The following is a 25,934-nucleotide window of genomic DNA, read 5'->3' on the forward strand; positions in this document are numbered from 1 at the left end:
GTCTTCTTCTTCTTGATCTTGTTCGTCCCATCACCTTGATCAAGATCATCATTGTTTCCTGCAGATGGGAATATTTTCCAGTAGTACTCATCAGCACCCATTCTATATATATATATATGGTTTTCTGCTACCTTAAGTTTACTCGATCGATCGATGATGGAAGCAAATTGTGCTCTATAGCTAATTCCCATAATGTATGTATTTATCTCTATATATAGGATTAGGGGTTTGAAAAAGTTAATGTACATGTGTTAATACAGTATTTACACAGTAGTTGAGGCATGCAGCAGAAAATGTTGACAACGTGGGGATATACATTGAAACTCTAGGATATGCACGCATGTCTGGAGGTGGAAAAGGCATGATGTATCATAGACGTAGGCGCGGTCCGATTTTTTTAGGTGTTTTGGTGTGATTTTGAACAATGAGGTATGAGAATGAAAAACACGTGGTTCAAAAGAAAACAATTTGCACAAGGAGGAGATGATGAGAGGGGATTAATTAGATTAGTACTATATACTATGTTAATAATTATTACATGCATGCATGCATGCATGGCCTGATTTGATTTTGGTGCTGATCATGCGACCCTTACCCACTTGGGACTGTAGTAACTATACATCCAAGGAGGACAAGGCAATTAGCAACAGGACTGTAAATCAATCCATCCTCAACTTGAGTCAGATTCTCTTTTAATTAGGTTTGTATAATTCTAGATATATATGCAGCTGAGCCTGAAGTTCCATGAAACGAAGGGTTTTATTATCTTTTTAATTAAGTGAGTCATCGAGCTAATTATATTATCTAAATTAATTCGTGTTACTTAAGTCATTTAATTAATTGGTTTTGGAGTGTTTGCAGTAACTTTATTTTCATGATGAAAATAAGTTATAGAGAAAGTTACGAGCAAAGTTGAGAAGGTGCGAAACAAAGGGTTAATAAATAAATCGAATTTCAGTATAAGTTGCAAATAGAAATACTCTTTTCAGTATAAGTTGCCAATAAAAATACTCTTTCAGTTTAGTTTTTTTAACAAGAAAATGATAAGCACTTAACTTTTTAGTCCACTTTAGATTTGGATGGAATGGTGATGACAAGCTTGTCCTTTCCAACTCAACGTCTTAATTAAACAATACAGTGAGCGAGGAATGGAGTAAGAAGGTGTTAGGCTAAGCTTATTCATCAAGAAGAAACACGGCGTGCACTATAAACTTGAGTTTCTCAAGGTATGTCCTCAAAAATCAAATCAACTTCGGTGCCAAACATTGAAGTGACAGAACAAGAATGATAATTCAATGAAAATTAACTATCAGTCCTTACAGTAGCAGAAAACTTGTGGTCGCATGTTGAGACACAGCCTCCCTTCCCTACTGCTACTGGGTTCCCACATACCCACAATGTCCTTAAACCACATGCAATAAAAAGATTTTGTCCTCAATTGCATTTGTCTTGTGGGTGTTTGGGAGCAATGCATTTCTTATCAATCATATATCCTTGATCGATTTTGTATAACAATATATAAAAGTGTTAATAGAGATAGGTGATGGGGTCCGATTCTCGCGTTTCATTTAATATAATAGAGGTCGGTGACGAGTCCCAACCTAACGCGTTCGGGTCGAATAGATCAGACCAGATATTTTATTTTACAAAATATTCTTGATCGTAATTACATGTGTATATTCAAAATCGATGTTTGGTTTGGTTTTTTAGCCCCAACGGGATGTAATCTTATTTCTTATTATAAATATTTTGAGTATACTATAGCTTTGGCACCCAAACATGGCAAATTGATTTGGGTGTAGGTTCTAGGGGATGCTAGGAAAAGCTTTTAAGGTGGTAAGGTTCTTACAGTGCACTCCTAACATTGATAATCTACCTTGGTGATAATGCATGCATGTGATACGAGACGTTTGGAACCTTAAAAAGAACACCCTTTGTAACAATGAACACTAAAAGAAGACTTTAGGACAAATTGTGAATCTTTTGACACATCCATAGGTAACTTTTAGAGGTCATTTGGAGAACAACCCTTCCCTTCAATGAAAAGATATTGCTATGCTGGTCCCCACTCTACAAAAATAAGGTTCATATAATCATATAAAGTATGTATGCTAAACCTGAAACCATACACATAATATAGCAACTGATAATTAAGGACAATCTTTTCACTTTTTTTCATCTGAGAATAATGTCTTAAGATTGAACATTTACGACTTTTACCAGAGCCTAGGTACAGTTCCCAGAACTATGAACAGTGAGCATTCCCTGTAAAGACTTCCTTACCATGAATACACGCATTTTTAACTAATAGAATGCTGGGAAAGCAACAATATTAATCAAGTAACATCCAATTGCCCGAATACAATGCTGCAAAAAGATCCCGCCTATATACACTGTACAGTCATAAGGTGAAGATCCCAGGAGCAACGATGTAAAAAGGTTATCAAGGTACATTGACAACAAAAGCAATACTACAAGTGCAGTGCTGTGCTTCAAAGCGAGTAGAAGCACAGTTGCTTTTCTTTACACTCTTCATGGGAAGTAAATAGCCGGTGTAACAAAATGTTTTTACGAGCAAAATTGACAAAAGATCGGCTCACTGGCAAAAGCATCAACGGACGGGGAAACAGGTTTTCGGTACATAGAGTCGAGGGGGAACGGAGGAGTCAGCTGAGAACAACAACAAATTGCTTACCCGAATCAAGATTGTACATCACCTCTTCAAAAGCTTGTGCGAGAAAATCCTCTTGGAATAGGGACTGTTGCGTGAGATCGCCTTGTATGATTCAATTGCATTAACTAAGGCGTTATGGAGAGGACCCTGAGAATCAAAAGCAATATGAATGTGTTTGGTCAAATAAGAGCAAGTTTTTTCATACTTCAAAATAAAAAGCCGAGTAGACACTTGATCTTGACGGGGAACAGCAGTAGCTATTTGCTATCACACTAGGGAAATTAGCAAATTGGGGGGAAAGATCTCAGAACACTGAACGAGGACAATAGATGAGTTTCCTAATGAATAAATTTAAACCTTTCAAGTTTTGGTCAAAAGATAACTACTTTCCCGGGGTTGTGCCTGTGTGTGAGGGGAAAAGGGGGTAATGCTTCGCATATAAACTCTTTCTTCCATAATGGTGGAGATGACTACTCGTTGGTGAGGATTTCAGTTGTTCCAAATTAAAGATAAATCAACATCTAATTTACACAATAAAAAGAGTGGTTTTGACCTTATAGTATTAATTGTAAGCCTATATATGATATAACCCATTGCTCCCAATTAGAATAATGAATCAGATCTGCACCAGAAAACCAATCAATAGCATAATATACCTCTGAAACACGGAGAGCTGTTTGAACAACATAATTTGCATGCGGGTCCTGAAGCAACTGCTCGAAGTAAGTGGCGGAGAGCAATTCGTTGATGATCTTTGACCGGGCTTCGTCGTCACACACCACAAGACACTTTTCGACGACGTGGCTGCTAAACTTTTGTGTAGAGAGATGCACGTAATTACCCTCAAACTGCGATGTCAATTTGGCTGTTGCAGATGGGATCTTAAGATCCAAAATAAACTGAACGACATAATTTCTGCATGCAAAAACTTGTGTCACTCCTTCAGGAGATATTATAACTATGGGCACAAACTCTATAAAGTAGGCAAAAATCTAAGAGGTAATAATCTAGATAAGTTGGGGCAGAGATTAGGCCATCCACTAAGATGTCATAACCAAGAAAATAACCCAACTTTTTTGGAAACTTTACAAAATTCAAGCTTTAAGAAAGATATGAAAGAGGTAAGGACCCTTATAATTATAAAAACTATAAGAGACCTCGCACTCCCGCACCTGGTCCTAGGAAAAACTATTCCAGTCATTAACTCGACCTGACAGCAAGGATGAAATTTCCAGCATGTTCATTCAACAAAATTCCCAGAGATTGTGAATAACTAACATAAATATAATCACGAATCTCGAAGAGAACTATAAGTCTGGGGTTTGGTCATCACAAACTTTTGACGTTGATACATTAAAAGCTTTAAGTGAAGTAAAGAAGAACAATCTCCTAGCAGAAACTGTAAATTTGTACCAACAAATACTGAAAAAAGAAGAAATCGGTAATATATATCAATTGATTAGGTTACCCATATGCATCTTGAGCAAGCAGAAGTCCGTTTGCTGAAATTTCCGCAACCAAATTTTCCCGAAGCTCTCCAGTGGAGTGGGTGATGCATCGTTGAAGAACACAGCATCCATGCTGATGCGTTGCAATATCAACACAGTACTTTGCAGCAGCAACAAAAATGAACTGTGAATGCAACGTTATAAAGTTAGATAAGAGTATAAACAGTTAACAGACTACAGTAAAACAACAAAAGTTTGTACTCAAATGATAATGGAACTCCTGTGCTCAAGGAAGTCAGAATGTTTCTATTTACATGATAATACAGATAGCACAGCATCAGTGCTAAGATTTTAAGAATTGGCATAACCCCTTTTAACATTGCCAGATTACTAAAGCCACTATAGGAACTAAGATCAAACAAATGAAAGTTGCATACAGAATAGAGCTGACAGCAATGCTATATGCATCCAAACTTAGCTGCCTGGCGATTGGACCATGATCATCTTATGGTCATATTGAGTGGAAATTTCCATCATTAACGGGAAAACTTGTACCTTCATTTGTAATTCCATACCTCTTCTATCCCTTATAACTATGTATAGAGTTTGGAGGTTGATTATTAGTACAGGATACTGTAGAGTCAACTTTTTCTCTGGAAAAAGAAAACTGAATTCTTTCCCAGGAAAGAACCTAATCAAGAAGATGATACTCGGTGTTAAAACAGAAATCTTATCATGCCAATTCATGCAAAAAAATGTAAAGTACAACTGACTCTTCAAATACCCAAGGGAAAGTTCAAGAAGAAAAGGAGTCTATTGAAAATTCAGGAATTCTAAATTTCTAAGCAGCAGGTATGCAAGCTTCAATCACCACTGTTAACAAATTTCTGCGTAAAGTACCCTTCAAAAGAACAACTATAGAACTGTTCTAAAAACCTCAGAAACTTAAAGTTGCAAAATACGGCATACAGTAAAAAACAAACAGAATACTTTAAGATGCATTAGCTTCAAACTTAAGGATCATTCAATTTTTTTTTATCAATAAAACAAGAACGACACAAGTGTGTTAAATAATAAGCCTGGAAGATGATGATAATGAGTCACCAATTGAGCTATAGGATAAAGAAAGCACCAGATGCGTGAATGGCCAATATTCTAAATACCTAAACTTCTAAGAGATGGATATAAAGAATATTTATGTTCCCGTTTGTTTCCAGTCCCACAACATATAAATATCTAAATAGGCTTCTTTAGCAATGATTCTTCTTTTTAGTGCCAGCACATTCTTTCTGGAATCTTAGACGTAGTTGGACAGTAACGGAAAGTGATGCAAAAGGTATCTTAAAAGTCAGTGTCAGAGGAGCTTCTTGTCTAAGCCCAACTGAGAGTTTTCATATTCATGTTGTTCTTATGATAAGTTTGGACGAAAATAGCGTCCATGTTCTTTTCTCAAACTTAGGTAAGTATCCTCGCTGTTTGTTGACTTGAGAATCCTGAAGAGAGTGACGAAGTGTGCAGAAGCAATCTAGATACATATCAACAACACTGCAGCATAGGAAAAAGTTGGAAAAGTAGTTATTATTAACTTGTGGGTGTAAACAAAAGAAAAAAAATTCATGCATGATTTAAAAGGTTGGTATATTTGTTTCTAACAGTGTCAACCATTTGAATGGTTTCTGTATAGTTTCAGATGTTTGTATTTGGATTGCAGAACCTTGTTTCTGATACATGGTATACGGTCTTTTACAAGACAAAAGAGCCACTATCCAAAGCAGATAAAAAAATTTCGGTGTTGCTCATCATTTTCATGTGTGTATCAGTAATATCTAACAGAAAATTGAACATAGATATCTTTGATTGAGTACTGAGAGAACAACTAAAGATTAGGCTGCAATCATCTAACTGTGTGTTAAAGCATATTTAAAAGATTGTAGGAAGAAATAGGGAGAGGTAGACTTAACTGATTACCACTTAACAATAGGAGTTTAGCAACAACGATTGTAGCCATTAATCATATTTAGAAGATAACAGAAAGGAACAGCTAAAACCCAATTTCAGATGCAAGTGGATCAGATTGCAGGATGTTGGTTCTCTTGCTCAACTCTATATATTTGAATCATTGTAGTAGTTCAACTGACTTGAAATACTATTACATACAATGATGCAGGAAACAAGCTACATAAAATAATATGGCACAGTAGACATCTGCACTATACGGAGGTGATGTTGTGATGCCTAACCACGATAGGTATTTAGACCATGATAAGCAAAAGAGCAACACAAGTAATATGATGAATGATATATAGGTGTATCACACATCAAAAACATCGAGTTCAAGAAAGATTTCAAGATGAGTAACTACCTTACTATCTTCGGTAGTAAAGCATTGCAAGCACCTTTGAACAACATGATTACCATTCAAGTCTTTGATGAGGGCAAGAAATCCAGGTTCAAGGGCTGAAATAACTAGCGATATCTGCTGCCTTATTTTAAGCGTCTCAATCAACTTCTGCACCACCCGAGTTCTGGTACAAAAAGAACAAAATGTTAAATGGACTGCACTATGCTAAAGCAAAGTGAAATGTAAAGAACATACCCATGTGTATTTAGGGAGATCCTAACAAGCTCCCCTGGCTCCTGTGTCACCCTCAGCATTATGTGCATTCTCTGCTCTTCATTGCACACTTCCAACAATTTTTGCATGAGATAATTTCCAAATGGATTCATCATAAGCTCAACTACATGATCGATTATCTCATTGAATATTATCTGCACGTCCTGAGAAGTTCCTTCATCAAACATCCTTTGCAAGAATCTGCAACCATGCTGATCCTTTGCAATGTGATATATGTATCCTTGAGCTTCTGCGAGGGAGCTACACTTTGATGGCAAGGAGAAAGGAAAAAACATCTTAGGACTCCGGGAACCGTCTTGCACTGCAGCAACATGTAGACAGCTATCAAGCTGCGACCTCTTTTCTTGAGGCTTGCCAGCAACACTATCATGATGAAGACCCTTTGTAGTATTCTGGCCTCTTGAACGAGCTTGTTCCCTGTTCATCCCATAATTTATACCTTCCCCCTGAATGATCAAACTATCCTCTCTGGCAAAGGCTTCAACACTCCCTTGAGGCACTCTAACATGGAGATTGTTTCTTCCGTTAAGCAATGGCGGCCGGTAATGAAGTAAATCTTCTTCATTATAAGGTGGGATCAAGTGCGCCAGCTGAACCACATTAGGCGGATAACAAGCATCCCTAGCTTCAATCAGATTCATTCCGTTTCGTGAAGCATAGAAGAAAGAGTCACCAAGTGAAGGCCTCAAAGTGGAGGATACATCCGATAATGCAAATCCCATTGGAAAATTGTTGTTGGCCAACAGATTACCTCTACAAAATTGAGGACTCAATCCGGAGTTGCCAAAATCTGACCGAGATAACAATCCATCAAACCGACCAGGAGAAGACCGTGATCTTGACAAACTAACAATTCTTGGATCATGCTGCATTTCCACCAGTTCAGAACCAACCTCCCCCTCAAAATTCATAGGTCCTCTAGGAACAGAGAGATTAAATCCCCCATAATCCGGAAAATACTTCCTATAGTTATCAGACGTTCCGTATTTCTCAAAATTCACCCGCATAGCCCCATTCGGGGATCGATCACAAGGTTGGACACCGTTCAGGAATATGGGGACGCCCTCTCGCTCATCACTAATGTACATTTTACTAAAATTCCTAGGCAAATTAAAATCATCAAACACATTGCTCCCCCCATTTTCCTTGTTGGAATCCAACCAGAATCCATTCCCAGAAATCAAATGGGTTTTGAGCTCTTCAAATTGCGGTGGGGATGGCGATCCAATGTCAGACAGTGAACGCCCACCACCGGAGAACAAACTTGAGGAAGAGCCATCAGATTGCAAAGAAAACCCACTCACAGGGGAAGATGCACATGCATACTTATGCTTCAGAAGTTCATCACCATACATACCATTCACATGACTCTGACTCTGACCATGCCCATGAACATTCATTTTCTGAGTCACACATGATGCATGACCATAACCATGATCAACAAGATTATTGTGTTGATGATGATGGGCATCGCCAAGTGCGGGATGAAGATTCAATGATGATGTTGCATGAGGGATCTCACCCAGTAACATTTCCAGCTCATCATCATCCTTCATTGTTTCTACACTCTTCTTCTCAATCTTCACTCCCTCAAACATCAAAACACACAAACAAAAACAACACCTCACAGAACCAGCAAAATCCAAGGGGGAAAAAAAACAAAAAAACAAAATACAACACAAGATTTTCACAACAGAGCCAATAGAAACAATGCAATAATCAAAATACCCACATCGAAGAAACGATCAAAGCAGCGAGAACCCATGAGAGAGAATACCGATTTTTAGCATCTGGGTTGCTCTCAGAACACCAAAAGTCCTAATCATAAATACGGAAAAGTGGGGTCTCAGGACGGTGAAATTTCAAAAGCAATTCCATTTTGTTTTCGCTCAACAGAAACTGAAAAAAATTAAAATTGATTTCCTTTCTTTTTTTTCTTTCCTTCTTTTAGCTCATTTGGGTTTTGGGTTTCCCTTTTTCTTTTTTTTGTGTTTTTGGAAAAAGAGTTGGTGAAGCATGCAAAGATGAATGGATTGCATATATGGTTTACATACACATGTACTGTATAGTATATATCATACACCCACACACACACACACACTCACACACTCTGGTACAGTCTCACGCCATTAAAGCTGGAGAAAAGGAACAGCCTCTCTCTCTCTCCTCTCACTCTCTCTCTCTCTTTCTCTCTCTAATTCTTGCGCTACATACACCACTCTCTATATATAGAGACAGAGAGAGATCTTTACAGTAAAACACCAAAAAAAAATAAAAAACCAAAAAAGAATTGCGAAATTATACTGAGCTGGCGACACTCGCAGACGCACAGACACTACTACACTGTTTCCATCAAACGTTGTACCTCATAAATAAGTTAATTCCCTGCTATATCATTTTAAATAAATTAATTTAAATCCTCATGTATTTATACACTAATTAAAAATAATGATGAGATTAAGAACATAATTAATCCAAAAAGATCATCTTAAGGGAAGCGTATACAACACGTTCGAAGTTGTCAGGTCTCACACCCCATCATTCTGCCCAAACCTTTTCTATAAATCTCAATTTTTTTATTTAAATATATATATATATATTATTATTTCTTAATATTAATATAATTAGCATAATAATACAAAAATAAAATAAATTAAAATTTTCATTCTTGTAATTTACTGTTCAATTCAAGATCTTAACAAACCTTCCCCATTCTTCTCCACCTTTATCGGTTGGAGATTTTAATGGGATTTAAGTATACTGTGAAATGACCAAAGTACCCTAGTATTTTTTGTTTTTATTTTTAGATCTTTTTTTTGCAATAAATGTTTGTTATTATTCTATCAACAATTACATTCTTTTTCAACTATTTTATGTCTATTTATACGTCGTCTCGTTGAAAATATACTCCAATCGTTTTAAGACAACTATGCTTATTTTCAATATTTTTATTTATTAAATAAAATTAAATAAAGCATTTTAACTCATGTTCGAGCCTCATTAAATACCAATAAATATTAGGTAAGGTACTCATGTCACTATTAAAAATATTTTGAATGTTTATTTGACCGTTTCTTGTGAGTACATATTTCTATTTTATTACTAACATTGAATATACTCGCATCAAATTTTGAACCACATAAAAAAATAGAGCATTTTTATTACATTTATTGTAAAATTAAAATAAATCTACAATGTCCAATTGTTGTGTTTTAATAAGAATGTATTTCTTTTTTTTTTTTTTGATCAACGGCATGTTATTTTACAAATTGATGTATAGTACACGAGCATCCGTAATACAACATATTAATTTATCAATATTAAATTATTTTTCTTTTAAAATTTTTAAATAATATAGTCATTTAATATAATATCATAGTGAGATCAAATTAAAGATCGTGTATTCAGATTTTATCGTCATCCATTTATGGAAAAAAATAAAAAGAAAATTTCAAATGTAGGATTTGCACGTGATAGAATGTGTTTATATATTAATATTAGATGATATAATCGTTTAACACACAATCGTTCAGCTACCACGGAAAGAAAATTTACAATATTCACAATAAAATTTCTCAAAACAATAACCACCTAATTAATTATCAAAGCTTTTAAAAACACTAAAAAAGGCAAAAGTTAGAGACTAAAGTTGCTTGATTGTGAAGTACCTCATGGGAATCAAACTAAGTGGAAAATTATGTGTTTTTTTTTTTTGTTTTTTTTTTTGGTGTTAAAGAAACCCAAATCAAAGTATGAAATTAAATTTGAGTGTTCCACTAATTTTCTTTAAATTAAGGTTAAAAAGAAAAAAAAAATAAAAATGGTATGGTTGATGGAGCATGTGGTGTCACAATCCAAGTCATTATCAATAGGGCATTATGGTTTTGCCAGGTCATGCAGAGGCCCAAAAATGGTTTGGTGCTAAACACCATTGTACATGTGAAAACCCACACATATTTTGCTTTATGTCCAATTGTCTATGTTGCATATTTATTTGCTTTCTATTTTTGGACACAAGAGTGGTTGAGGGGTTAAAGGGGTTTGCTCTCTATGTCAAGGGGAATCCTATTCTTTTTATTTCTACATTTTAGGACAAAATTGCATGGTTGGATTATCATCCTACAATACAAGCAATCTCATTACTCATCACAACCTCATTGCATTTTAATAAAGTTATAGCTTGATGGGAAATAATATTTTTTTGTCCCACAATTTAAGAATTTTTTTTTATTTTTAATTACATTGATTACGAGATTTTCATTTTTAGTCCTTTAATTTTGAAAAAGTAGCATTATTTGTCCCAGGGCGTCTTTTCATTAGATGCTTAATAAAAAAGACCACATGGTCGTTAAATGCATGAGACTAAAAGTGTTACTTTTTTAAAAGTTATGGGATAAAACGTGATAATCCCATGACCAATGAGACAAAAAAAATATAGACTCTAACGATTATTTGCAAGCACGTGGCATTTTATGTTAATATATCTAATGAAAGGTGTTATAAGATAGAAAATTTACCTTTTAGAAGTTATATGATCAAAAGTGAGAATCGTGTAACTATTTGGGTCAGAAGTAAAAAAATCTTAAATTATGGAATAAAAAATGTTATTTTCCCTATAGTGTTATTATGGACCCGTGGTGACAGATTTAGAGGGTGTTTGGCTAAGCTCATATTAAATTATGGAATAAAAAATATAAATAATATTCCACATCATATTCGTGTAAACATATTAAGCTCTTTCCTCCATACAGTACATAACACAATAAAAATTAGAATTAAATACACTTTTTCGCTCATGAATTATACATTTTGTCTCATTTACACTCACAAAATATGAAAGGTAATAAAGATACTCCTGATAATTGGCATTGATAGGACAAAAAATACCCTTCTCACTTACTCTTATATATTTTTATTTAACTTCCTAAAATATGTTTTATTAAAATATCTCCCCCAAACTTTTTTTAGTGGTTTAAAATTTTAGTCATATTTTATTTTAAAAAAAATTATAATTTATATTTTTTTATAAATTATGGAACATAAAAAATATTTACAAGCTCAATCTTTATAAATATATTTAGAAAGTAAATAAATTATATTAAAAAGTACATGTAAATATGTGTCAATACATAATGCATATAATATTATACAAAAAGTATATTACATCACTTATAAATTTTTATTCAATTACATATCCATATAATAAAAATATATCATATCATTACTTAAAAAGATATAAAATATTATATTAATATATTATAGATTTGCATATTTTACAGTATATATATATATATGTTCAATATAATATTTTAAATTCATATTGATAATTTATTTTTTAAAAAATACAATATATGTAACAACACAAGCAAAATTTATGTAAATTTCTTACTAATTATGTAAAAAATATAAGAGTTCTAAATTTATGGAGTTTATACAGATTCTATACTCAGTATAAAAATCATAAATTTTGGGTAGTGTTTCTTTTAAATAAAAGATTTATAATAATTCAGATTATACTTAGGATAATGATTGCAATAGAGATATTTCAGGGGTATAATAATAATTCATTTTCATCATAAAAAATAGTGTATATCATGAGGGGCTATTTTGTTACATTTTATAGTTTAAGGGTGTAAATGCACTTTATAAATAGTATAGGGGTGCAAAGTATATTTAACCCTAAAAATTATCGTGAATATTTAATCTTGACGTATCTAAAAATGTACCCATAAAAAAAGTTACACAAATAGTTGAAAATTAAAGGGAAAAAAAAAGGAATAATTAGGAAATAATTAATTATAATTTGAAGTATTTGTAAATAATTGTGGTATTTGTGGAAAGATATGTTTTTATTCCATCTTAATCATAAAGGTTGAGGAGTGGCTTTTTGGGCCCAGAACAGATCCAAGTGACAGAGGCTATGAGGAGTATCCAATGCACACCCACCACGTGTCCATAATTAAACAGATGCCGATATTAACGTGAAAAACCCCCTCATCTCATCTTCCGGGTTGATTTGTGTTTATCACCACATCTCTCACACTCTGACCAACAACTTCTTATTATTGTTTCAATATCATCATCATCATCATTATCATTTCTTTTATATTCTAAGTAATAGTGACATTATATTTCATTGAATGTTTTTGGTATTAATATTACCTATACTATTATTTTTTATTAATTATTGGCATTCTTCAAACTCATTTATGATAATTATTTAAGAGACGTTTCAGTAGAAATAATCGTTAAACTTGTTTTATTATGAGTAGCGTTATTCGTAGATTTTGGTTTAGTCGGTGGAAGGATTCTAAATTTACGAATGTCGGGGATTAAGTATTATTAAAAAAAATTATATTTTATAAAATGAGCGTCATCAATATATTGATTATTTATATGTATTTAGTAGTAACTTATGATTAATTGACGATTACTAATAAAATGGATAAATAATTATTATTACATCATATAAAAACCAAAACATTAATTAGATTTGAACTCACGACTTTGTAATAAAAAAACTGTAATTTTGCCACTGGAGTTCGGGCTTATGCATATCATAGAATATGAATAACAATGGGGTAAGTCTGTCGGACTCGAAATCAGCCTCACCAAATTTAGCAAAATCAGACACCAATCTACTCCGCTCCAAACCCATCGACTCTGGATCTGGAGAGTCTAATAACATACAACTAAAAATAAAATAAATTGAATTAATCAATTAAAAAGACTGAATCATTATTTACAAGTCTATTTGTGCACATATCATCTCAGCTATAAAATACAGAAGTAGTGATATTATATATTTTACTAAAGAAGATGCATTGATTAACTAAAACTATGAGGAAATTAGGGCATCAATAGTTAATGGTACTTGGACCAATCCCAAGTTGGTATACCATAGGCCATAATTAATTAGCATAAGCTACTCAATTATTGCATTGAAATATGCAAAATAAATTCACCATATTTAAATATTTATTAGAAGCAATGATGTGTTGTTAGACATGCATTAGGCTGCCCATAAGAAGCTTCACCTCCACAAATCATTCCACTTATGATTGTGTCCAACTTTATTTCTTATGCAATTTCTATGCCCATCATCATAAATATGCACACACCATGCCCTTTCCATACTCTTTTAAATGAGTTGGTAAGTATTCTTGGAAATAATATTTTCTTTAAATAAAAATAATTCAATATGCAAATTTATACTTTTTATCTACAATTATTTGATAATTGCAAATATTTATGATGATTCTTAACTATGGTTAAAGTATTGGTCATAATTTTTATTTATGGTTAAGGTTTTAGTCGTGTCTCTTGAAATAAAAATCAATATTTGTTATGTGTGTTTTGTGATTGGAATTTTAAACAGTTTTTTATATAAGTGTAACGGAGATAAATTAGGGTATTTTGGAGTTGTAATACTCAAAATTAAAAAAATATTAGTAGTAAGAATAAGAAGAAAAAGAAAAAGAAAATACAAGTCTTATATTTCATACAAAGAAAAGGAAATAAGAAACAAGGAAAGAAAAGAAGTAAGAGTAGTCGCACGACTTTGAAAAGCGTTTTTAGTGATTAATAATTCAGAACTGTCTATGAGTATAAACAATTGCGTGGAGCCAAAAGAGTAGAAAAGACAATGGAGGAGAGAGAGAAAGAGAAGGGGAAAGTGAGCGAGAGATGGACGGCAGCCATCGCCAATTTGACGGAAATGTCGTCGAATCTCGACTCTTTACAGAAGCTGCTGATTAAGAAATCCGTTTACGTTGACGATGAAACCTTCGCCAAAGCATCCCTTAGCTCCGAACAAGCTCGCACCATCAAGGTTGTTTTTCCTCTGCTTATTTGTGGTTTGTATGAAGCAACAGTCGTCAAGCTCTGTACTTTGACTTTAATGCAGTTAATTTTCTGCTAAGAGCTGATTTCTGCGGTGTCTCGTTGATTTGTTGTGTGGATTATGATTGGTTTTGGATTTCTTCTGAGGCCCTGCCTGATGGGTGAAAGGGTCGTTAGAAGTCTGTGTTGTCTATTGCATTTAGATTTTGGGTAAATTTTATACCTCTTGGTTCCATGCCATCTTTGCGAAACTTGATTGCATTGGGTTTTTCTGGGTTATGGACAGGCCCGTCCTGACAGTTTGGTGGCCTAGGGCGAGTAAGAAAAAAGAGGCCCTGCATATATAAAAAAGAGGCCACCAAACTGTGATGAACTGATGATCGAGAAGTCCGATTGAGGATTTGAGACGGTGCTATAGAGAAATATTGAATAAGAAGTCATATGATATGAAATGTTTGTTTGTCTGTCCATGTATAAAGAAATGCGATGAGTTTTTTTTTTAATTCCTTATATATGTATATTCCACTACTTTGGACTGGAGACCTCCCTGAGGGTTGGGTCCTAGGCGCCCACCCTCAGGAACGGGCCTGGTTATGGACTTCTGGTGCAATTTGAAGTTCGAATTGGGTAGAATGTATAGTGGTTCATGATTCTGTTCTAATCTATGGATTATACTTGATATATTGGTTTACAGAGGGACAATTTATTGTGACGGATTGGTATAATGTTGTTTAAAGTTACAGTTATGGTGAATTAGAAGTGAACTGTGGTTCTTTGTCTCACTGTTTCAGTTGATACCATGAATAGAAGTTAGTAATGATTTGCCATGAAAGGTGCTGGTTGCAAATTTCTCCTTGTTACATCAATGACCTGCACTAGCTATATGTGCATGTGTATGTTGGTTTCTCTGTGAAACTTCAAATGAACCCACATGCCAGTTTTCAAGTTTAGGATGCTGAATATTCTTTTTACTAAAATTTGTTGCTGGTTATTATTTATATCATGTAATGTTGTCTAGTTACTATGATAAGTCACGAATCATGTTGAGGAGATTGCATGATCCAAACTGTTTATGACTGTAGGTTCTTGAGCAAAGGGTTGAGACTTTAGAACGAGAACTTGATGCTGCCATATCGGGTGCTGCCCATGCTCGGACTGAAAAACGTCAGGCTGAGGCACTACAGAAAGCCGCTGAACTGCAAGCCCAGGAAATTTTAAAAGAACTTGAAAACACATCGAGTATGTTTATTTGCTTCCTGTTATTATGAGTGCAAAAAGGGAATTTTTCTTTTTCCACTTGATAGAACTTTTCATTGCTTGACATTCTAAACCATTAGGTTATTCCATGATTTTGTAGCAGGCAATGCATCATTAGTGACTTAGCCAAATTATCGATGCGGTGTTTTTCAGTCTTCGATAATCTGGCAATTATGTTAGTTATGGTTATGCGTGGCGTTAACTTGAAAAACAGGAAGTTAAGCCTACCTTATGCTCTAAGGGTTTAGTCACTAAACTTAGCGAAACTAAACATCATGTATAAAAAAATTGAATTCCAGCTCTTATCCAGGTAACTGTAAATCAGAAGAGCTTGCTACTGGGTTATTCTCTGGAGTCTGAATATTGTTTTGAGCATATCTGATTGCTATTTGGACGCATCAGCGATTTACTGTTTCCGTTTTGATCAGATGCTGTGGATTCTCCACTGCTGGTTAGATATGCAATCAGATATGCTCTGTTTTTCAGAATTAACCCAACAGTCTCTCTTGGACTGGATTCAGGATCATCCAGTCCACATAAATAGATAATTCAATGGCCTATTCTATCTCTTGAATGTTCAGAATTAAAGTCCTTTGGCCAATATAACGTGCCATGCCACCCCAGTGATCATGAAGAATTACAAATTCTTTGTTTTGCCTTCCTAACCTCATGCTTATTGTGCTCAACTGAAATGAACAGTTATGTCATGCTCAGTTTTTGTTCTCTGATTCATCTGATCCCAACATGAGGATGAATTGAATGCAGTCGATAATCAACAACCAGGGTGGGCTCCAATCGTGAGCCATCAATAACTGAACCATTCAGATTCCAGGAAACTTGCGGGTTGTAACAATTTAGCGTGGATCAAGTTCAAAATTTACTGTTGATAACCTTATTGTTCCATTGATCTACAAGCTCAGTACTGTTTTTTGGACAGAACAAAAGACTTTCATTGCTAAATTATATAACCTGTAGTACATAGCACATTTGCAAGTCGTACAACAGATTGGCTCATGTCTCAAAGAAACTTTTGATAATTGCATTTGGGATTTGGGTTTATCATTTACTGTTCCATTGGTTAATGTAAATTCTTTCTGTTGCAGAAGTATTTGATCTCCACATGGAAGAGCTGCGTGCAAAGCAAGAGGAGATTTCTAAGCGGGACAAAGAGATAAAGCTTCTTGAAGCTATAATACAAACACTTGGTGGCAGAGAATCACTCCCTGCATAAGCCTAAATTCCTCTCCTGGAAGTCTGTTTTGTATAGATAATGGGGCAATCTGTGCAGAAATTATGCATTCTTGATGTCACAATTCTCAGTTGAGCCTACTTGAGCTCGACCTCTGAATTAAATATGTACATTTCAAATTATATTAGTGTGACGAGTCCTTTTCCCATTTATCGCCCTTTTAACTTTATATTGCATTATTATGTCTACTATTTTGACACGGACCATATATTTTAGGGGTGTAAAATGTATTTAATCCTTAATTTTCTTATTATGGTAGAATAGTTCAGTTGATTAATCAATTGTTATAATTAGTTCTTTGAACGGCGTCGTATGAAACAGACTGATACATGCTTTTCACTCGTTAAAGAAAATATTCGACTTTATACATTTGGAGCATTGGATTTGGTTGCGGCGTGAATAAAGTTTCAAATTAGATTCGAATTTGGGCTACGCCGACGGTCGGTCCGTAGATACAAACCCATCCCCACTCCACCGCCTTACCTGCTCCTCTGTCTCTCTCTCTCTCTCTCACACACACACAGACACACACACACGCAGACGCACGCGCACACGCACACGCACAGAGGAATCGGAGAATGGCAGAAGGGTCGTCGCGGAGCAACTTGAAGCGCTCTTTTATCGAAGACGATGAGTCTGACAAACCTCCTCCGTAATTATCCTTCTTCGCTTTTTAAATATACAATCTTATATTTTTCTGTATATTCGTATAAGTGTGGTTAGGTTGTGATTAATAATATTTAAGTGACCTAATTTCGCTAATTCGAGGATCGCCTTTGTACTTTTCTGGCTGGGGTTTATGCAATAGGTATGTACGTACGAGCCTCTGTGTATCGGTCGTTCAAATGTGGCGTTTTTTGCCAGAATATCTAGTTAGTGTAGTGCTATAATTAATAAAATTGCAGTAGAGGAGGTTTTGAGGAATCTCTTTAATTGAGTAGCAGAAAGGAATCAATGAATTAAGAATTGATTGCGTGAAAGATTTTTCTTTCTTCTTTTTTTTGAAGAAAAATTTGGTTGTGCAACAGACACTTCGTTTCCATCTTTTGGTTTCCTCTTGTGATTTTTTGGGCCATGTACACATACACAGGGAGAAAAGAGTGAGGTTTCCTAAAGGCAAGAAGGTGAAGCAGGGAGATTGTGTGACGGATTCACTTGGTGAAGAGATTCCTAGTTGGAAAGATCCCCGCCTTGCTGCCAGAGATCGTTCAATTCGCCGGAGTAAGATTACAGCAGAACTTCTTGATGATGAAAATAATGATTTGTTACCGGACATAAGAAAAGCAGAAGTCAGATATGAGGTAAAGTTGTTTGATGCTTCCTAGATGTTCTTTCTTCTGTTGTTATAACACTGAATGGGACTTCAAGAGTAACACTGCTCGGTTTATATATCTTTCTTTTTTTTAAAAAATTGAAATTAATAAGAGATATATTGGTGAAAACCTGTGCTGTTTTTGCATTTGGATTGATGCTCTCGTTGCATTTCATCTCCTCAAGTAATGAATTAGCTTGTTTTATGATCGATAGAGAACCTTTCTGGAGTTCAGTCACGCATGAAAATTTTGAGCTAAGTAAAACTAGTGTGGTGCTTTCCACAACTTTCACACTATTTTACTGATGAAAGGTGGATGCTTCCTTTTCTTGAGCTTGAATTGTCAACTGTTGACAGAAAACTACGAACCTTACTATGTGTGCTAAGACTATTTTGGGACCATGAGATCACAACTCATTCCCGAAATTTCTTGTTGGAATATAACAGCAACTCTTCTAAATTATCTCTGAAATCTAATATAGTCAGGGTGTCTGCTCCATATTGTGTTGCATTGGCTTTTGGTTTTTGGTTTTCTATTATTTTGTCTTGGATTTGATTAAAAGGAAACATGATCCAAAATGAATTTGCGCAGGACAACGAGACGTTTGTTGATGAAGGCGTCCAAATAGAACCTTTTAATCTGGACAAAGAGAGAGAAGATGGGTACTTCGACGAAAATGGAAATTATGTCGAATACATAAATCGGAATGTGATCAAGGTAGGAATATTACATATACTATTGTTATCTCGTTAGTGCATTTTTCTCACTTAAATCTCTCTCAGGATGCGTGGCTTGATAGTGTGGATGTTCAAGAAAAGTATTCTGGGAAGAGCTCTATTCCCACTAGTTATGATGAAAAGCCACAGGACCTTTCAACAGAAGAGCTTGCACGAATTAATAGGCGGATTGCTGATGTTCTTGAGCCTGGAGAAACGGTTTGTTGTACATAGTATACATTTTGTATTATCTTCTTTTGCAGATTCTAGATCCCGACATGCAATTAGATGTAAAAAAATCCTCCTTCCTTGTCAGCCTCAGATAACTAGGATATTAGCACTTGTATTTTTGTACTCTGCTTTACTATTGAAAAATTGGGTTGGGGCTTCTTTTCCAAATAAATTATGTTTATACTGCATTGCTGCTTGTTGCCGTTTCCTCTTGTAACATGAACCTTATGTGCATATTGTAACAGTGGCTGATCCTGATCCATTCATGGATTAAAATATTTGAAGTCTTTTTGTACTTCATCTATGTCCGATTTGTCTATGTATCATCGGTTAACATGTTTACTCTTTTGCACTTCTTTTACATTCTATAAGAGTTATCTTTCTGTTGAGAGGGGAACAGACCATGGAGACTATTCTTATCATGACCCCAGAAATAACTGTTTCAAACATTTCCTGTTCATTTGTGCTTTTGCAATAAGAAAGTTTCGTTTGTTCTTGTGATTTAACTTCATCTCATCTTAATAGTCATTGAATATTCTTTCTGAATCTCATTGGTGGCCCTCTTCACAGGTTTTGAGAGCTTTAAGGAGATTGAAGGGTTCAACTGATAAGAAGCAGAAGATGTCTGCTGAAACTAAACAGCTGTTTGACCAACTAACTGAAGATGCCATGAAATTGATGGAGAATGGAGATTACAGTTGAGTTCTCTTTCATCCTTTTTAGGAGAATCTTTGCAAGTTATATAGATTTGTTGATCTTTAAGGATCCATTATAGTGTATGACTATCATTTTTTTTACAGATGTGTATGATGAAAAGCAGGAAAATTTTGCGCGCGAAGCAGGTTCTCTGCAGCCTATTCATTTCCATCCACATTCGCTCCCTTCCATAATTATCTTGCAATGTGTTTTATGTATCCCTTTTGCTATTCATTTATGATTATTCTTGTTATAATGTATTTTGGGCTTTACGCGTTAAGAGATATTAAAATTTGAGTTAACCATACAATACCAATTCAGTAGGTTGTGCTATTAATCACATCATCTATTTTTCCTCTGCACTTGTCACCTTCCAGCCTCACCATTTCCCTCCATCGGCATCTTTTTCGTCACATCCCGTGCTTCACTTTTTTCTTTGCTACTTCCCAAAATAAAGAACAAATATGTAAGCCAACTGGGAGCTTGTCTAAGTGTCAGTCATGCTATTAGATAAAACGCTGTTGATTTACACATTATCATGAAGTGTTCCTTAAGACATTGGCAAATCATTCTCCTTTCTCGAATATGTACAAGTTTGGGAGCTTCTGCTTATTCATAAAGAATTCTGCTGTCCGAATGTACCTTCTCTTTTACGATTCCAGATACAAGCAATATTGTATTATAAGTTGCTATTAATCTTCAGATGGTTATGAGAAGTTAGCTAAGACGAGGAAGCACGGTGTCTCAGAAAGTTCTGTTCCAGAGAAGTCTGAGGACATTTTTGACATGTTTGGAGATGATGAGGGAACCACTGCTGGGAACCCTGCCTCTCATGGGAGTTCATCAGTTTCTGTTCAGCCTTCCGAGAGTATGACACATTGAGTATCTTGAAGCGCATCGTAGAGAAATCAAGCTATATTTGTAACTTGTTACTTATATCGGATTGCAGGTGAAGGCCTGCAGAACGAGTACGTATATGATGAGTCTTCTGGGTATGCCGTCTATCTTTCACCTTTCCTTCTACTGGTGCCCTTGTCTTGCTTGTTTGCTGCAAGCACAATTTCACTTGAATGAATATGTATGAGTTTGAAATATATATAGTTGCTTGTTTAATGTTAAATACCATAGCCAAATGCTATTTTGAGCTTTTATTTTTCTGCAAGCTAAAAGTGGAAAAGCCTTTTGTCAAAACCCCTTGTTTTCTCCCTTGGTATCTCTTGAATGTTAGGTTCTACAAATATTGTAGTTTCTCCAAAAAATAGTAAACCGTAATTTACCAAAGTCTACAAGTACGGTGAAAATGATTCGATTCAAGTCGAGTCTAACACATTGTTGTCAAGCTTGTTTGAATTGATTTAGAGCTTGAAAAATTGTATTTGAATTTGGTATGATTATTACTCTAATCGAGTTTAAACGAGCTTTACTTGGATCAAACGTGAATGGAGCTCAAGTAATTTGAATTTTTTAATTATGTTTTATGCTCTTGCATTAATCGAATTGAGCTTGAAAGCTTATTGAACAAAAAATTTGTTCAAATTTTGTTTGTTAAATTTAACAAATCTGGTTCAAACGAGCCTTTATCGATCGATTTCTTCTGGCCGAATCTACAAGCATTTTTAAGACCCATCCTTCGTCTTATAATCTGCACAGTTGTATGTTGAACTTTGGAATTACTTTATGCATAATTCTGACAATCAGTTGCGGCTTAACATTGCCTAGGAAGCAAAAGATCTTGTGTGTTATTCTCAAATTCTGATGTTCACTTTTCAGCTATTACTATAGCAGCAGTTCGGGTTATTATTACGATCCTTCTTCCGGGCTTTATTGCTGTGCGGCATCTGGGAAATGGTAATGTGGTCATAATTCATGCAGTTCTCCTTCATTTATCTCTGTTATTCTGTTGGTCCATGTCCTAGCCCTGTACTTTGTGGATTATAAATGAAACTACTTCCTGCACTAGCTGTGTGATTAATCTGATATAGTAGTCAGCTTGGAGCTGCTGCTGATAGAAAGGAACTTATTCTTGCCACCAAGATGATTCCGGAATCTTCCTATTCTGAGGTTGACTATAGGTTCATATCCAATACTTGATAGAAATCATTTTCATCATGACTGGAGTAATGTTTATGGGTGCTACTGCATGTGAAGCAATGTCTTGAAATATTTGTCAACCTCCACTCCGGATGGCCTTTAATGTGTGTGCATTTTCTTCAGTTAACATTGTTTTGTCTTTGCACATCTGGCGAAAATATGGCTGAACTCAGTAGAGTTTATGGCTTACGTTCCCCCTGTGTTAAAATGTAGGTACTTTTATAATGAAGAATCGGGGACATATGATGAGGTCCAGCAAGATACCAATGCGTCTGGCTTGAGTTGAATTAGTTTGCATTTTCTGGATCGCTTGCATACAGCCCACCTCTCACCTAGTTCTGCTGTTCTATTGCGGTTGAATTTGGGCCTAAGTTGCATGTATTGCTACCACACATAGAAAATAGCGCTCGAGCTTGAGATGGGCACTCTAGAGAGTAGGCAACTTGGTATTTCAATCTTTGTTTGTACAATTTGTGGGTGTTGATAAATTAGGCAGAGATTTTTGTGGAGACGCTCATAAAAGTCAGTAGAACAAAAGTCCTGTCAATATGGGAAGACCGCCAAAAAGTATGGTCCTTAGTAATTTCGGTCGCTTTAGTACTTGTTTTAGTTTTTTTTTATGGTTCTGCTTTGCCAAAATGTAGGTACCATTATGAATCTAGTGATGTTGGGATGAAAACTCGATATGTTAAAAGATATGAATCACATCGGCTTTCTTGAAAATAAGCTATCAATTCCCCGGATGGGGTGGGTCTGGTGGTTTTACCCGAGTAAAACAAGCAGGCGTAGTATGGATGACATTCTCGAGTTAGCACGTTACTGATTACTGGGAACCGGTGCTTAACAAGGCTGTCATGTTATTCTTTCTTCCCTACTCTTCGCCTCTACAATGCATCTGCCTATTTTGTTTTTTCCACATTACAATTTCCTTTTCCTCTGTTTTTAGTAACTTCCATTTTCCCCTTTTTGCAAAATAACAACTTTGAAAAGCTCAAAGCTCAATTCCTACCACACAGCCATCATTGATATTTGGCCAAGGGTGAAGGGCAGACGACTTTCAGTGTTCCTGGAGATACAGTTAATGGGTAGTGGTAGATCATGGAGCTAACATATCATTCATAACGTCATCATCCTAAAGAATAGGTTAATCATACAATGGTTCTTCTATCACTGCACACAAGGGGCTAGCTGCTATGACGTACTCACTGAATCATCTTTTTCCTGGATGAGTAAAAGTTAGTGCATTAGAAGTACAAAGGAATAGATAATCCCAATCCATGCTTTGGTGCACTCTACTGGACCATGGATAAGTTATGGAAACCACTCTACTAGTTATGGAATGTGGATCTCGCACTCGCTCCACTACAATAGAAAGCTCCTCACCCAGGTGAAGAGACAAATGTGCTGCAAATAAAATATGTATTTACCAACTGTTAATGCAAACATCTGTTGCAACCACCATTCAACTTACATAAAATTAGGAACTCCTTGCATATGAGCGCTAATAGTCCCATTGCCCAGACACAACCAGTACTCAAACATTGAAACACAACAACTAATTTAAGAGTGACAATGCAGTGTAATTATACACCAACCCTAGAAGGCCAAACAGAAAAGCTATAGGACCACTATATTCATTCAAACCTAAAATGTTGAACCGGGTAGGACTTGAGCAAAAATAAATTCCTGATTGTTCCAGAAGTAGACACCAAAAAGCAAAGGCCATAGAAGACTACAAGTATAAGAGTTAATACCAGAAAATCCAATTGAGAACATACAGAGACATACACGTTGTCATTATACTCAAAGTAGACAACCCAACAACCACCTTAGCTATTGCAGGCTGAGGTGAATACACACTAGCACACAGCTAGGGGGGAAATGAGTAGATAAAAGAACCAGCTACCATTTAGTCGCACTGCTGCCAATACCCATCAAAGACGGCAACATGATGTCAACGTGACAGCTTTTATATAACTCAAAATAAAAAGGTGAACCGCAACAGAAATTGATATCTTTGAGTCATATTAGAAGCAACTCTTAAAGAGTACAAAATTTCAAATGATAATGTCAGGTATACTTAACTTAAGAATGTCATTGATTATCATGTCCAGACCACAATAGCCGACTGTGTATGTGTACAGATTCAACATCCATCAATCTAACAACGATCCCAGCCACTAAGTCACTTTCATTCCAGTCTAAACAACCAAAATCCATGGAGTATAACAAAGTCAAAAACAAAAATTTAAAGAACGATAAAAGGGAAAGGACAAACTAGAACCTTATGTTCTGTATGCATTAATATGACCAACATGTTCTACACGGTTTCATTAAGGGAAATTCTTACCAAGAACACTATATCTGAGAGAATTCTCAACATCCACAATCAGCATCAAAGTGACGATCATGCATCTACTAGTTACAAACAGCACCAACAGCCACATCATCTGGCCACCAGGCCCGTCATTTCTTTCTCGATCGTAGCTATAAACCCAGTATGAATTTCATAACAAGTCAGCACTTCCTATACACTGGATGAAAAAGTACATATAACGAACTCCAGGAAAATATTGACTACGTGAATTCGCAAAGACTGGGAGCCACAAAAATTGCACAATAAAGGGAAGGGGTGGGAGTAAAAGTGCCAAGCCAGCAATACCAGAGCAAGACATGACTACATAAGATCCTTTAAATACACTCCATGGAGGAATCACAAGCAAATAAGCATATTTTGAATATGGACTGTTAAAATTAGGGAACCAATTCCTACCAAATTTCACTAAGTGTTCAATATAGAACTTGCATCAGACTGAAGTTCAACAAAATCAGCAACATGGTTACTGAAGATGCAATTCCATCCTGTTCCATCTTGCGATATATCTTGCAACTTTGGAGATTACTCCTGGAGCAGATTAGGACAAGAAAAAAGAGATAATTAAGCAATTATGCACAGCTATTTCAGAAATAAGAGCATCTAGCAAGATACAAACAGATTTTCTCAGTTTTGATGTAAAGGGCTTTGAGAATCAACAACCCGGTTGCGAGGGGACAGATTTCCAGGAGTTATTGAGCGCCTATGACTGTGCCTCCCAGGACTTCCAATTCTAGGAGATGATGCCCTTCTAGGCGACAAATTCCTATTCGGAGAGGCACTGTATGTTTTTCAAATAAAATTTCATTTGATGGTAACAACAAAGGCATAATAAACCATACCCTTGAAGTCATGAAATTTAGCATAAGAAAACCACCTGTCAAATGATCTGCTCCTGCCTCGTCGCTCATCATCATATCGTCTCCTGCCACGACCTCTATCATACTCTGGACTTCCACTATAACTCCTGCTCCTATGCCAATAATCTCGTTTATGCTCATCCCTATGCATACTTCTGCTCCGGTATCTCCTCCTGTAATCTCTATCTTCATAGTAACCATCTTGAGACCTTTGAAGAAGTGCAAAGTAACAGATTATACAACTTCTATCGAAAAGAGAAAGATGTGACCAAAATGTCAAAAAGCCTCACAACCAATGTCCTCTTTCAGCAAACAGAGGATGCCACATGAAACATTAAGCATTCTGTGAATATTCAGTAATAGTGTGAAATCTACTTATTTTCCTCAGGGTACTTTTTGCCGGCATTAAGGTCTCATGTGGTACATAATTCTATCCTAGTCTTCGGTTTAAGTACTACTACCCCAAAAGACAGCCATATGGATTATGGACAAGCACTCCAACCCTATCCCTATACAACATCGGGGGTCGGGGGGGGGGGGGGGCCCCG

The 25,934-nt window shown here is 35.6% G+C and overlaps 4 protein-coding genes across 8 annotated transcripts in view; 2 read left to right on the plus strand and 2 right to left on the minus strand.

Annotated features, from left to right (window-relative positions):
• LOC105169220 (putative pumilio homolog 7, chloroplastic) lies at positions 2,424-9,063 on the minus strand. Its single transcript, XM_011089577.2, has 5 exons — positions 6,719-9,063; positions 6,485-6,647; positions 4,143-4,306; positions 3,331-3,589; positions 2,424-2,821 (listed from the first exon to the last, which is right to left on the minus strand). Exons 1-5 carry the CDS (start codon positions 8,353-8,355, stop codon positions 2,714-2,716), a joined length of 2,331 nt encoding a protein of 776 aa, XP_011087879.1. The 5' UTR covers positions 8,356-9,063; the 3' UTR covers positions 2,424-2,713.
• Positions 14,371-17,257, plus strand: LOC105169221. The gene is made up of 3 exons (XM_011089578.2): positions 14,371-14,588; positions 15,682-15,838; positions 16,960-17,257. Exons 1-3 carry the CDS (start codon positions 14,403-14,405, stop codon positions 17,085-17,087), a joined length of 471 nt encoding a protein of 156 aa, XP_011087880.1. The 5' UTR covers positions 14,371-14,402; the 3' UTR covers positions 17,088-17,257.
• On the plus strand, positions 17,449-22,848 carry LOC105169222 (CD2 antigen cytoplasmic tail-binding protein 2). The gene is made up of 10 exons (XM_011089579.2): positions 17,449-17,757; positions 18,196-18,406; positions 19,010-19,135; positions 19,201-19,353; positions 19,936-20,062; positions 20,166-20,207; positions 20,765-20,929; positions 21,011-21,053; positions 21,832-21,909; positions 22,366-22,848. The coding sequence occupies exons 1-10, from the start codon at positions 17,684-17,686 to the stop codon at positions 22,436-22,438; spliced, it is 1,092 nt and encodes a 363-aa protein (XP_011087881.1). The 5' UTR covers positions 17,449-17,683; the 3' UTR covers positions 22,439-22,848.
• LOC105169223 (serine/arginine-rich splicing factor SC35-like) overlaps positions 24,102-25,934 on the minus strand; it is a 4,657-nt gene continuing 2,824 nt past the window's right edge. Inside the window, exons 6-10 of one of the 5 annotated variants that reach the window (XR_002287707.1) lie at positions 25,404-25,595; positions 25,146-25,307; positions 24,926-25,057; positions 24,503-24,639; positions 24,102-24,353 (exon numbers count right to left, since the gene is read on the minus strand). Coding sequence is in view for 2 of the 5 variants with exons in the window: in XM_020696400.1 (XP_020552059.1) it covers positions 25,154-25,307; positions 25,404-25,595 (346 nt within the window). In the remaining 3 variants the exon portion in view is untranslated. Of the gene's footprint in view, positions 24,640-24,811; positions 25,058-25,145; positions 25,308-25,403; positions 25,596-25,934 lie in introns of those variants that run through there. The other 4 variants (XR_002287708.1, XR_002287706.1, XM_020696401.1 and 1 more) reach the window with 4 other exon arrangements.

This window comes from Sesamum indicum, linkage group LG8 (genome assembly GCF_000512975.1).
Source record: "Sesamum indicum cultivar Zhongzhi No. 13 linkage group LG8, S_indicum_v1.0, whole genome shotgun sequence".
Classification (NCBI taxonomy): domain Eukaryota; kingdom Viridiplantae; phylum Streptophyta; class Magnoliopsida; order Lamiales; family Pedaliaceae; genus Sesamum; species Sesamum indicum.

Excerpts from the sequence above, each read along its gene's own strand:
- LOC105169222 (XM_011089579.2), top strand. The coding sequence starts at position 17,684 with ATGGCAGAAGGGTCGTCGCGGAGCAACTTGAAGCGCTCTTTTATCGAA. Across the intron at positions 20,063-20,165 it reads GATGGAGAATGGAGATTACA|ATGTGTATGATGAAAAGCAG; the intron begins GTTGAGTTCTCT and ends TTTTTTTTACAG. Across the intron at positions 20,208-20,764 it reads AAATTTTGCGCGCGAAGCAG|ATGGTTATGAGAAGTTAGCT; the intron begins GTTCTCTGCAGC and ends ATTAATCTTCAG.
- LOC105169220 (XM_011089577.2), bottom strand. The coding sequence starts at position 8,355 with ATGTTTGAGGGAGTGAAGATTGAGAAGAAGAGTGTAGAAACAATGAAG. Across the intron at positions 6,648-6,718 it reads ATCTCCCTAAATACACATGG|AACTCGGGTGGTGCAGAAGT; the intron begins GTATGTTCTTTA and ends TTTTTGTACCAG. Across the intron at positions 4,307-6,484 it reads TTACTACCGAAGATAGTAAG|TTCATTTTTGTTGCTGCTGC; the intron begins GTAGTTACTCAT and ends TTGCATTCACAG.
- LOC105169221 (XM_011089578.2), top strand. The coding sequence starts at position 14,403 with ATGGAGGAGAGAGAGAAAGAGAAGGGGAAAGTGAGCGAGAGATGGACG. Across the intron at positions 14,589-15,681 it reads AACAAGCTCGCACCATCAAG|GTTCTTGAGCAAAGGGTTGA; the intron begins GTTGTTTTTCCT and ends TTATGACTGTAG. Across the intron at positions 15,839-16,959 it reads AGAACTTGAAAACACATCGA|AAGTATTTGATCTCCACATG; the intron begins GTATGTTTATTT and ends TTTCTGTTGCAG.